The sequence below is a fragment of the Pseudoliparis swirei genome, chromosome 17 (genome assembly GCF_029220125.1).
Source record: "Pseudoliparis swirei isolate HS2019 ecotype Mariana Trench chromosome 17, NWPU_hadal_v1, whole genome shotgun sequence".
NCBI classification, from domain to species: Eukaryota; Metazoa; Chordata; class Actinopteri; order Perciformes; family Liparidae; genus Pseudoliparis; species Pseudoliparis swirei.
Window position 1 is genome coordinate 5,274,183 of NC_079404.1, and position 12,569 is coordinate 5,286,751.

General features: G+C 41.0%; 2 protein-coding genes across 2 annotated transcripts; one reads left to right on the forward strand and one right to left on the reverse strand.

Annotated features, from left to right (window-relative positions):
• Positions 1 to 846: 846 nt before the first annotated feature.
• Positions 847 to 8,631, reverse strand: si:ch211-189a15.5 (uncharacterized). Its single transcript, XM_056435109.1, has 6 exons — positions 8,216 to 8,631; positions 6,734 to 6,843; positions 5,793 to 5,919; positions 5,296 to 5,418; positions 2,538 to 3,081; positions 847 to 2,104 (listed from the first exon to the last, which is right to left on the reverse strand). Exons 1-6 carry the CDS (start codon positions 8,552 to 8,554, stop codon positions 1,644 to 1,646), a joined length of 1,704 nt encoding a protein of 567 aa, XP_056291084.1. The 5' UTR covers positions 8,555 to 8,631; the 3' UTR covers positions 847 to 1,643.
• A 1,414-nt stretch (positions 8,632 to 10,045) lies between these two features.
• LOC130206882 (brain acid soluble protein 1-like) lies at positions 10,046 to 11,018 on the forward strand. Its single transcript, XM_056435113.1, has 2 exons — positions 10,046 to 10,463; positions 10,626 to 11,018. The coding sequence occupies exons 1-2, from the start codon at positions 10,046 to 10,048 to the stop codon at positions 11,006 to 11,008; spliced, it is 801 nt and encodes a 266-aa protein (XP_056291088.1). The 3' UTR covers positions 11,009 to 11,018.
• The last annotated feature ends 1,551 nt before the right edge of the window (positions 11,019 to 12,569 follow it).

Here is a 12,569-nt window from a genome sequence, read left to right on the forward strand (position 1 = left end):
GTAATTGGATATAACATCTTTCCTTAATTTTACAAAATTCGGAAACAATGGACTTCTGTAATCTTCTGATGTTAAGATGTTCGCCTTACACTCTCATAGAACTAACAATAGGGGCCATCTAATTGGCTTATTCGACAGTTTGTTACCTTCGCATTGAAAATGCGGAAGGTTATGTTTTGATCGTCGTGTATTTATTTATTTATTTATATGCGTGCTACTCGCATAACTCAAAAAGTATTAAACCGAATCGCATGAAATTTGGTGGGATGATTGGTTATTATCCGGGGACCATTTGATTAGATGTTGGGATCGATCGGGTCAAAGGTCAAGGTCATGAAAAGGTCAAAATCTTCTTTTTACCATGCAACTAATGCCAAAATGTTCATAATTCAATACCCAATCTTGTGATATGCGAAGGTATGCGCTCTACCGAGTGCCCATTCTTGTTTATATTGCACTTATCACAGACAGTGTCACAAAGGGCAGTACAGTAGTCAATTAAAACAATTTGGCAAAACATGTCAAAGGTTAAAAGAGCAAAGTACAATACACTGTAAAAGATGCAATTGTTTTTGTGAGATGGATATTCTTGTGCTTCTGGTACTTTGTTTTTATATTTATTGTGTTATATTTGTCACAGTTCAGCTCTTACTCTCACCTGCCCATCCTACTACACTCACTCCCTTCTCTGTTCTACCTCGTCAGCTCCATCAATCTCACCTGTGCACTCTGCTGAACTTATTCCCCCAGGTGTATATGCCCCAACTTGAATGATGAATCCAAACACAATTTATTAAAAGGAATGAGTTATAATCCAAGCCAGAGTAGAGCAATGAGAAGGCCATAGAAAATCATAATTATTTTTAATTTTTAAAACAAAGTAATTCCAAGACGTTTTGGTCAATTTATCCCAAAATGATTGTGAAAAAAACATTTTAGAATTATGAAGTAAGTAAATTAAGACTTTGTAAACTGTAAAAAGTTGTACATGAGATTTAAACTCAGCTTTGAATTCAGGGCTTCTTTCTTTAGAGGTCTTGAGTCTCATAACACTTTATTTCAAATATTAATAATTTTTTATAACAGTATATTTTCATGACTAATTATACATCTACAGTTAAATTATATATATATATAGAAAAAAACCTCCCGTAATCTGCTTCATGAGGACTATGAGGGTTCTAATTCGCCCTCAATTTCAGCATTTGATTTATGATAGCATAACGGTTAATTGATAGCAAGATGGTTAATCTGAGTTGTGAATTAATGCATAGCTGTCACTGCTGACTCTTGCACATGCAATCAAATATTAATATTGGAATTTAATAGAAAACAATTTGGACTGAGTATTACAATAATGTTCTGCTCTTTTAAATATATACTAATGCACTGGTGAATCTTGGCATACAGACTGATAACGGCTTGTTTTGGCTTGCTCAGTCGTTTTGTGTTATTGATAATTTCCATCTACACATAACTGTCTTTATTATCACAGTAATGATAACTGTCTCTAATAGTATTAGTACAGTGATCAAAAGTCTCTCCAGCTGTTAAAGCCGACTTAAAGCGGATCCAGATGTGATCAGCTGATCCTCTGTCTTCAGAAACAATACATGTATATGTAAATTAGCCTCGAGCGCACGTTATTTATCGTGACGCTCGACCATAACGAAGCTCTTCGTCAGCTGCTCCTCATCTCTGCCTGGTTCTGCTCTCACAGGGCCCTCGACTCCGAGCGGTTCTGTACCATCTCCTCCTTTACAGCTCAGGAAACCTGCCGGTGTCGAGTGGTGACGCCGAGCCTGCCGCCTCTGCTCTTCCGTCACTGCAGGATCAGACTGAGAGGATCTGGAGCCTCTACCGGCAGCGTGGCTCAATGCTGGCTCACCGAGGTTCTCCTCCTCGGCCGGTCCCTCTGTCTGACTCCTCCCTTGATTTGTGGTGGCCTCCTCCCTCTTGTTTTCTTCTTTGCTCTTCACGTCTTCGTTGGCGTCTTGCACACGGAGCTGGCCCATGCGCTCTGCCAGCTCTCTCAGCTCCTGCGCCTCGTCCATGGAGCTCAGAGAGGGATGCGTTGGGATGGTCGCTCTCTTGTTTTGAAAGTCTGTAAAAAAATCAGGAGGTTTCATATTTAGTAACAAAACCGTAGTTTTCCGAGGCAAAAAACCCCAAATGAAATGTATCTCCTTTACAGTACACAAATAGACTATAATATTATAATAGACTGACATTTTGCCATACAGTTTATACTGTGGTAGCTATCCCTTGAATATATCCGGTTCTCTTGTTTTATCCATAAACTATTACATTCTGAAATTATGTATCCTGTGATAAGAGGAATTTGAATTTTGAACATGTCAAATGTAATGGACTGCTCTTCATGTGGTATCAGTTTGAGCTACAGCTTTTTCTGGTATTCGGTGCATAATACATTTAAAAATAGTGAACATGAAAAATGCTGAAATGCTTTCCTCTAGATGTGTGGATCATGTTTATGATTATCATACACTGTGTGTATGCATGCGTGAATGAGGTACCTGCTATTGTCGGCTGCTGTGCATGTGCAGGAGGCGCTGCTGTGGGCGGAGCCTCTCCAGGTTTCAGGCTCTGCTCTGCTATGGATGCAGCTCTCAGTGTGATGTGTAGGGAAAGGGCCTGAGGACCCCTGAGCCCACCGTCACCTGCGCTTCCATCAGTGGTACCGACGTGGCCGCTAATGGCGTCTCCTGCTGCGGGCCCGCCGCCACGGTTCCTGTCACTACAACCACTGCCTCTGCAATCGTCACCAACGTCATCAGCTTTGCTGCCATCATTTCTACTGCGTCTAGTTGCGGCGGCGACTTTGGGGACCTCGGCAGCTTTACCGTCACCACTGTTATCATTGGTGTTGGGAGCGTGAACATCTTTACTGCTGCCGTTTGCTCGTTGAGGTTTGCCCGGTCGCAGAGGACGGCCCCTGAAGGCAAGGTCAGGGTAGATCATCTGCATCTCCATGATGGACTGGTCCACGCCTGTGTGGTGGCAGCGTCGAGGCTTGGGCTGGGGTTTCACTGCAAGCATGGAGTCCAGAATCAGAGGCACCTGAGAAATAAAACAGCCACGTTCAGTGCAGGGTCCAGCTGGTTTATTGTTACGTTTGTTATCCTGGTTCTTCAGTCTGTCATGTACGTTCAAAAGTTTGGGGTCACTTCGAAATGTCCTTGTTTTCAAAGAAAAGCAGTTTTTTTCCAATGAAGATAAATAAATAATAGAATAAATAAATGTGAGTTTACACGAAATTGCCTGGGTGACCCTAAACCTTTGAACAGTACTGTATGTTTCTATGCATTAGACGCCTGCTTATTCTTTGTTTTATTGTATTGCAAGAAGAAGAAAAAAAAGAGAATAACACGACAAAGATGCCAAAAACAGTAAAAGCATGTGAAAGGAAATAAATAAGGAAATAATTAGAAACAAATATATAAATGATGTAATAATGACAACAATCATGCGCGATTATTAGACATGATATTAATACTCAAACGTGCCAAAAAATGAAGACATTAATGATGGAGGTGGTAAGGGGTAATTACCAAACTATAAATAAAGAACAAAAATGCTCTTTAGTTTGGTGAGAAATGATGAAACTGAACGCTGCTATCTCCGATACCAGGAGAATCCAATGGATACGCTGTATGATGAGCAAGCGATTTGACATTGTATGTTATGTAATGTTACACATTTTTCTGGGCTCATTTACAGAAGTTAAGGCTATCAAGTAAAATACTTCAAACAAACTACAAAACAAAAATGCATTCTGCAAACCTGGTTCTATATTCTTATAAATAAACTAAAAATGACTAATCTGAATCCTATAGTGCGTCATATACTACAGCATATGCTGATATAAAACAATTAGTCTGTATGTTTTTGAAATAATCTGACCATATTTAAGGCTAATAAAGAAAGTAATGGTCCAAACAGCAGGATGCCGGTCAATCCATGTGAGGGTCAACCACCATGGCACTCATTACCTTCGCATTGGAAATGCCGGAAGGTTATGTTTTGATCGCCGTGTATTTATTTATTTATTTATTTGTATGCGTGTTATTCGCAAATCTCAAAAAGTATTGAACCGAATCGCATGAAATTTGGTGGGATGATTGTTTATTATCCGGGGACCAGTTGATTAGATTTTGGGATCGATCGGGTCAAAGGTCATGAACAGGTCAAAATCTTTCGCAGAACTCAAAAAGTATTGAACCGAATCGCATGAAATTTGGTGGGATGATTGTTTATTATCCGGGGACCAGTTGATTAGATTTTGGGATCGATCGGGTCAAAGGTCAAAGGTCATGAACAGGTCAAAATCTTTCGCAGAACTCAAAAGTATTGAACCGAATCGCATGAAATTTGGTGGGATGATTGTTTATTATCCGGGGACCAGTTGACTAGATTTTGGGATCGATCGGGTCAAAGGTCAAGGTCAAAGGTCATGAACAGGTCAAAATGTTCTTGAATCGCATGAAATTTGGTGGGATGATTGGTTATTATCCGGGGACCATTTGATTAGATTTTGGGATCAATCGGGTCAAAAGTCAAGGTCATGGAAAGGTCAAACTCTTTTTTTTACCATAGCACGATACATTTTTGTCCAATTGGCATGCAACTAATGCCAAAATGTTCATAATTCAATGCCCAATCTTGTGATATGCGAAGGTATGCGCTCTACCGAGTGCCCATTCTAGTTTACTAGCTTGTTTTAATACGAGGAGAAGCATGATGTCACTGGTTAACACGTGTCATTGTAGAGTCAGTGTGATATAAATATTAACATGATGCCTTTTACCCACCTATAGTAATTCTCAATTATAATAGTCATAATAATAACCAGTTCCTTAACAACAATTATGCTATTAATAATAATAACTAGATTACGTCATGAAAGCTTTACCTCCAAAAATCTAATCAAATGGTCCCCGGATAATAACCAATTATCCCACCAAATTTCATGCGATTCGGTTTAATACTTTTTGAGTTATGCGAGTAACACGCATCCAAATAAATAAATAAATACACGGCGATCAAAACATAACCTTCCGCATTTTCAATGCAAAGGTAATTATAACAACTTGATTGTCATATTTGAGAGCTTTCTCATCACAAGGAGGTTAAAAAGATGAACTAGCACCACATCTAGTTCTTCTCATTGTTATGTTGAAATAATAAGTCAGATATTGTAAAAGAGCTGCTCCATTACAGTTTTCAAAGCTCTCTGGGACCAACGCAGTCCACCACCTTCTGCACTCTTCCTACCTCTTTTCTATGCGCCTCTTCCATCTTCTTGTTCTCCTCTTCTTTTTGCCCCATCGTTATCTTCCCCGGAGGTTCATCCAGTTGTGCCGGGTCCATTCTCCTCTGGAGAACCTCCAGAAATTCCTGCCGTGTAAGATTATCGCACATGAAAGTTATGAAATGAGGCGGAGCTACTGAAAACCATGTCCTATGGGGGCCATTCATTCACAATAAGGTCGGTAGACACTTAGTATCACTATTGGTACGCTATGTTTATTTTCCATGAGCTACACTCCTAATGTGTGAGTTTATATATCCCAAAATGTGTGATCTAAGTGTTTCTTAAAAAATAAATTACTCAATTATTGCACTGTGTTGATCGTTGCTAATTGTCCAATGTTGTTCCACTCGCCATGACACATTCCTTGTATGTGAAAACATACTTCGCAATAAAAAGTTCAGATTCAGATTCTCTAAAACTAAACTTTACAACATAGTTGGATGATGTGTGACCATACCGGCAGATCCAGCTGATCCTTCTCCAGAATCTCCAGCAGGTGGTCACATGTCACCCTGGCCAGCAGCAGTTCAAAGCCCAGCAGCATGGCGCTGTCGGGGTTCACATCATCACGGAGTCTGTATTCACTGAAATGAATCAAGCAGTTAAGAGGACAACTGAAGAGAACACGACCAGGGAGGGGGTCTTTAGGGGGAGATCGCGGGTTAAGTATGTACTCCACATAGAAGTGGAACACGTCACCTGGCGATTTACACTACCGTTCAAAAGTTTGGAGTCCATGAAAACTAACATATTTATCAAATGAATTGCAAAATGCATAGACAATATAGTCAAGACTTGATAAGGTTCTAAATAATGATTTTTATTTTAAATATTAATGTTGTGCTCAAAGGAAGGCCAGTGTTATAGCTTCTCTCACCAGCGTAACTGTTTTCAGCTGCGCTCACATAAAAAGGGGTTTCTACCCCTCCATTAGTCTTCTAAGGCGATAACACAATGTACCATCAGATCACTGGAGATGGGCCTCTATACCAGACGTTTCCACCTAGATAGTCATTTACCACATGAACAATGTAGAGAGTGTATTTCTGATTAATTTAATCTAATTTCATTAGAAAAAAACCCAGTGCTTTACTTTGAAAAATAAGGACATTTCTAAATCACCCCACTTTTGGAAGGTAGTGTACTATTTTTTGTTTTTATATTACACGTAAACATACCTTTCCCATTCCTAACAAAACCATTTTAATTGAATTGATTTTCTTATTATCTCTTAGGTGCTTGACGTGCTTTTCCCAGACATCTTAAGTCTAACTCACTTCACACGTGTGCATGGTGGATGTTTCTCCTGGCTGGGAGACACCCTGGCAACCTTGTTGCTTGATGTCTAACGCATGTATTGTCATTCTTGTTCTAGTTCTTATTTTCATTGTTCCCTACCTGTGTGGAGTGTCAGTGTGGGGCAGGTAGCCAATAGAGCCCAGGACGGACTGAATGGTAGAACTGCTGAAAACCGGCAGGAGGCCGTAAACAAATGGACCTGTAAACGTCTGAAAGAGACAGAGGAACAGAAATGGAGTCATTTGATAGAAAGGGTGGAATCTTCTGAAATGCATTTCCCCTTTCATACCTAAAACTTATTGAGTGACATTAACCCTCCTGTTACCTTCAAATTTACAAACATCTTTTACCGTTTTTGACCACAGCAATTAAAACCTCCAGAAAATGAATATTGTTTCCCAAGTTTAAGTGTCAGATACTTTTTTTTGTTTGTTGACTACCTAAATAGACCTTTAAATAAATAAAAAAGTTGATATTCCTTATATGTTTTACACAGTAAAAAACAGCCTGGGGTCAAATTGAGTTGTGTACAGGACATTGAAAATATATCATCATGTGAATTTTATGTTTTCCCCGTTGTCCCAAATAAATTAGGAAAAGTCATGAAAAAAAAAAATTGTTAATCATTCTTTTAGAGACGTTAAACATTAAATGGGGTCAAATTGACCCCAAAGGTAATAGGACGGTTAACTAACTTTTAAAGTAAACACCAATGACATAGTTCTGTTTGACTAGAATTTATTTTAATTTGTGAATGATAATTAGCATGTTTTAAACCATGTTACTGCACTATTTAATGCATGGAATGTTGAACGAGAGTGTGAATAAGATTGAATTTGTGATTTTTTTTTAACAATTCAAAATAAAGGCTTCACTTCCATAAAATATAATTAAAAGAAATTAAAAGAAAAAAGAAAAAAAGGGGACAAGACAATTCCTAGAATTTAAGATTTTAAATATATTGAACAAACTCTATTTTATCATTTGCGAGGACAGTCTTTAATTATTTAAGTTATTGGTATTAAGTTAACTTGAATGAGTCTGGTGTCTTCAAAAGTAAGTGACAGCACATCCACAGTTTTTGCTTAATGACCCAAATACACTTATATTATAAATCTATTCATTGATAAATAAAGAAACAGTAGTTTATTAAGGGTCACTATAATGTGGTCATTAAAGATAATTTAATGAGCTGGACATTTTATAGTATGCTCTCTGGTGGACAACTCATGCCATGGAGACACCAGCTGTTCCCTAATTCAATAACACACCTACTTTACGGCAGGTTTTGAGTTTGTATTCAGTTTTTGTTGCGAAATTAAGTATAACGTCATCGTTTAATCCCAAACACTTGCTTCCGTGTTGAGTATTTCTCAATTAATTTAATTCATATCCACACGGGGCAATAAAAAAGTTACCTGAAAGTGGCTGAAGAAAAACAAATGAAAGAGAGAAATAAAGTAAGAAAGAAGAGAGAGAGAGAACGAGAGAACGAGAGAGAGAAGAAGAGAAGAAGAAAAAGAAAAATAAGAAAAAAGTGAGAAAGAAAGAGAGACAGAAAGAGAGACAGAAGAACGCCACCTTCAGTGTCTTGATCTCTTTCTTCCAGGGTTGGAGGAACAGGTTGACGCAGATCGTCTCCAGCAGCTCGGTGGCTTTAATGAACGCCGTCAGGTGTTTCCTTCCGTGTGCGCCCGGTGACGCGCAGTCCCGCCGCACAGCCCGGTAGAACGGGAACACGGTGAACGTCTCCGCGGGCTCCGGCTCGCTCCGCAGATACCGAGCCGTCTTCTTCAGCACCGATGGGTCGCAGCACGGCCGAACCTCTGCTCCCGGCTGAAGGAAGTAGTTCACATAATCTCCGTAAAGCTCCCGTCGGGAAACCTTCGCCGGCTCTTCCGCGCTGCTGCCGTCCTTCATGGCCGTCACGCCGTCACTTCAGGCCCGCAGCACGAAACGAGGAAGTGTCGCTCAAAGAACTGGACGAGGAAGCGAAAGTGAGAGCAGCTTTTTCTGGACCTTCCTTATTTGTTTTCTGCCGACCCTCGTGGCTGTTACATGCAAATAGTTGAAACGTGTTTCTCTCAATCAGGTATTTACACAGTTTAATAATTAACCTGAGATTAAAGAACATACACAATAAAATCAAATATAGCTTTTTACATCAGAACAAAACTGTTAGCTACCATTTAAAATAGAACGGCTGCTTTGTATTTTTTGTTCAATGAAAATAAATTATATTTAATATACATAATGTAAACTATTATATTAAGTAATTAAACAACTCTAGGAAGCAGTATTCGAGTGTTATGTGTCTGGGGCTTTTATTGTGAAGGGAAATCTTTGAATAGTCTGTCTATAATTAAAGTGGTTGTGGTCTTGTGACTCATGAGCCTCGTGTTGTTGAAGAACCCTCGGCTACAATAATAAGGAAATGGGTTAAAACGAGATTGACAGATTTTTTCTTTTCTTATTTTTTCTTTGATCCTGAAATTTCTCCACTGTGGGATTAATAAAGGAATTTCTAATCTAATCTAATATGGTCACCGGTGAAAACACATTCAAAACTGGTTCTGAAGTGAATGTTTTTTCACCAACTATTTGAAGGTGTTGATTGGACGTTAACATTGAGATAATATATTTCACAGGAATTTGAAAGATACTTTTTTGTCCATCTTCTACATGGTGCTAATGATAACACATCGTTATTTTAGAGTTCAACTAAGACACCATCCACATTCCTCACTTGGAGGCCAGTATTGCAAACATGGTCTACATTTTAAACGATTCATCAATGTTAATTAAAAATTATTTTTTTAACATCCTTTAACCATAACTGTAATTTAAACGCCCTTTAAACTTAAAATGCTGATTATACAAGTAGTAGCAATTTACGGTATACGTTTTATAACGAGTTAGAAGTTCCTCGCTGTTACTTTAAACCTGGGAGTAGGCCTACTTGTGACAGGCCTGCTATACTAAGGAAATGCTGAAGGAAAACTGGTGTGCGCAAATGCATTACAAAGTTACAGTGAGAGAAATGATGATCAGTCATCTTCGTGAATATAAAAATGCCTGTTTGATGATATGGAAACCTGGCTCACCTACTTGGATCTGGGGCCTCATTCATAACGGCGTGCGTAGGATTTGCGTAGGAAGGTTGCTTACGTAGTAGAAAGCAAAAAAATAGGTACAAAAAATTTACGCCATTTTCCCATTCATAAAACCTTGCGTAAATGCGAGGGAAGTGCGTACCGCACATCCTACGCCGGTTTCCCTTTATAAATCACAATCAACTTGAAATGCGGAGCAGCTTTTGCGGTCTTCCCGTCACACCCATATTTGCCCATAAATAGTCATTGATACGCCCATAATGAATATTCATCAAACTACACACAAACTACATCGAACATGGCAAACAAGGAAAAAAGAGGCAAAAAAAGAAACTTTAACAACTGTGAAGTAGAAATCCTTGTCGGAGAAATCGAGACGAGGCAACACATTTTGTTTGGTGGCCATAGCATTGGCGTAACAAATGCCAAAAAGGCAAGAGAGTGGCAGCATGTGACAGATGCTGTCAACGCTGCATCAGCACAGGGTCGCACTGTTGCGGAAATCAAAAAGAAGTGGTCCGACATTAAGGTGGACGCCAAAAAACGCCTGGCATCACACAGGCAGAGTGTGTGTGCCACGGGAGGGGGAACAGGAGCACCGGAGCTCACCCCTATGGATGAAAGGCTGGCCGGTATAATCGGCGAGTCCCTGCTGAGTGGAGTGGTGACGGAGGCAGATGGGGACACTGATGTTAAGGTTGCACCGACTGAACTAGGTAACCACATTTATATACCCGTGTTTGAAATGAGAGTAAACCAAATGTATTCAAGTTGTGTGATATCTGCTGGTATGTAAATAAAACAATACGTGTATTTCGAAAAACAAATCATAACTTTAAGAAAAAAGAATTAACAAGATGCTGGTTCCACCAGGGTAGGAGGACCTCGCGAGGAACCTCGTGCCTCGAGCCCCGCTGCCTCCACGGGCACGGCACCTCCTGCCTCCACGGGCACGGCACCTCGTGCCTCGAGCCCCGCTGCCTCCACGGGCACGGCACCTGCCTCCACGGGCACGGCACCTCGTGCCTCGAGCCCCGCTGCCTCCACGGGCACGGCACCTCGTGCCTCGAGCCCCGGGCCCGGCGTCTCCACAGCACCTCCTGCGCAGCCCTCCAGCAGCGGCCGTGTCCTCACAGATGCAGTCCTGCAGAATCAGAGGGACACACTTGCTGCAGTACACGAGGTTGCAAGAGAGCTGGGACAAATTCGTCATGTGTTGGGAGAAATATGCACTTGTTTAAAAGATATAGCCAATAAATAAGTTGTTTCAATACCTTGTTGTGTGTGTAAGTTACGCATCACATCCAAACGCTGTTGAACTCCACCTGGGTGTGGGTGTGGATGTGCATGGGGAAGGGGGTCTGGCTCGTGGCCGGTACATGCAGCCTCAGGGGGTAACGGCACATTTTTAAGGAGTGCCAAATTGTGCAGCACAGCACACGCCCTCACAATTTGGCACACCTTCAAATCAAATCAAATTTTATTTATATAGCACATTTAAAATAGATTTTCGGTCGAACCAAAGTGCTGCACATGCCTTGTCCGGTTTATAGCAAAGCTTTCCTCCTGTGGCATCGAGGCAGCGCCACCTGCCCTTTAGCAGGCCTATTGAGCGCTCTACCACAGCTCGTGCCTGGCTGTGGCGAGTGTTGTAATTTCGCTCCTCTGCGCTCTGCGGGTTGTTGAACGGGGTGAGCAGCCACCGCTTGAGGATATCCACTGTCACCTGTAGTGTTGATACATAGGTTATATAACGCAGCATATATACATTATTAATTATTTAGGAGTTTTAAAATCTTACCCAAAAGATACCCATCACGCACAGCTCCAGCCTCAAGTCGGCGGCCAACACTGCTGTTTCGCCAAATGAAGGAGTCGTGCGTTGACCCAGGCCACCGAGCAACCACATTGGTGAACAGCATGTTAGCATCACATATAATTTGGACATTAATCGAATGAAAGTGCTTTCGATTAACGAATGCACTTTCATTGATACTGGGTGCCCTTACAGCAATGTGAGTGCAGTCAATGGCACCGATTACATTTGTGAAACCGGACATTGCTGCAAATTGCATTTTTTTATTTGCCTGCTCATCCACCGTGTAAGGAAACTTTATGTATAAAGGCGACAACGCAATTATACCTCCCAACACATCTGGCATAATACGGCTGAGGGTGGGCTGGGATATCCCCGACCTATCAGCCATTTCCCTCTGAAACGTGCCGGTTGCCAGAAATCCAAGTGTTGTCAATACTTGGATTGGAACCGGCACGGCTCGGTTCCTTCGGGTGCTCCGCTCTAACTCCGGACCCAACACAGCACACAGCTCTAGTAAAACGGCTCTTGGAAGTCGGAACCGGCTCATGAGCCACTCATCATCATTGGCCAGCAAATCTTGCCGGTCTCTGAAATTACGCACCCTCCGCACTCTTCCATTTGCCAAGTCCTCTAATAGTGCCAAATCAGCCATTGTGCGTCATTACGCATTGTGGCACGTCTTTTTATACACACCCGGCCACCTGATTGTATATGATAAGGTACAGGTGGTGAAATGACCCTGCTTTTATTGACTGGTCCATTTGCTAGCCATAATAAGACGGAGATTCGTCCTAATCATAAGGAATATTAATAGTTATATGGCTTCCTTTTCACTCTATATGTAAGGCACCTAAAGCTGAATCTGTGTTAACCCTTGTTTTAGCCTGCTACTGTTAGAAGTTATTATCGATAATTGATTTTAGACCATGAAGCTTTTTTAATCACAGAAACGTATATAGTTGCACACCGAGGTGTGCCCGTCACCAGACGCACATGATATATC

Coding starts and splice junctions, on each gene's coding strand:
- si:ch211-189a15.5 (XM_056435109.1), bottom strand. CDS start 8,554: ATGAAGGACGGCAGCAGCGCGGAAGAGCCGGCGAAGGTTTCCCGACGG. Junction 6,844..8,215: donor AAGAGATCAAGACACTGAAG/GTGGCGTTCTTC, acceptor TGTCTCTTTCAG/ACGTTTACAGGTCCATTTGT. Junction 5,920..6,733: donor CACACTGACACTCCACACAG/GTAGGGAACAAT, acceptor GATTCATTTCAG/TGAATACAGACTCCGTGATG.
- LOC130206882 (XM_056435113.1), top strand. CDS start 10,046: ATGGCAAACAAGGAAAAAAGAGGCAAAAAAAGAAACTTTAACAACTGT. Junction 10,464..10,625: donor GGTTGCACCGACTGAACTAG/GTAACCACATTT, acceptor CCACCAGGGTAG/GAGGACCTCGCGAGGAACCT.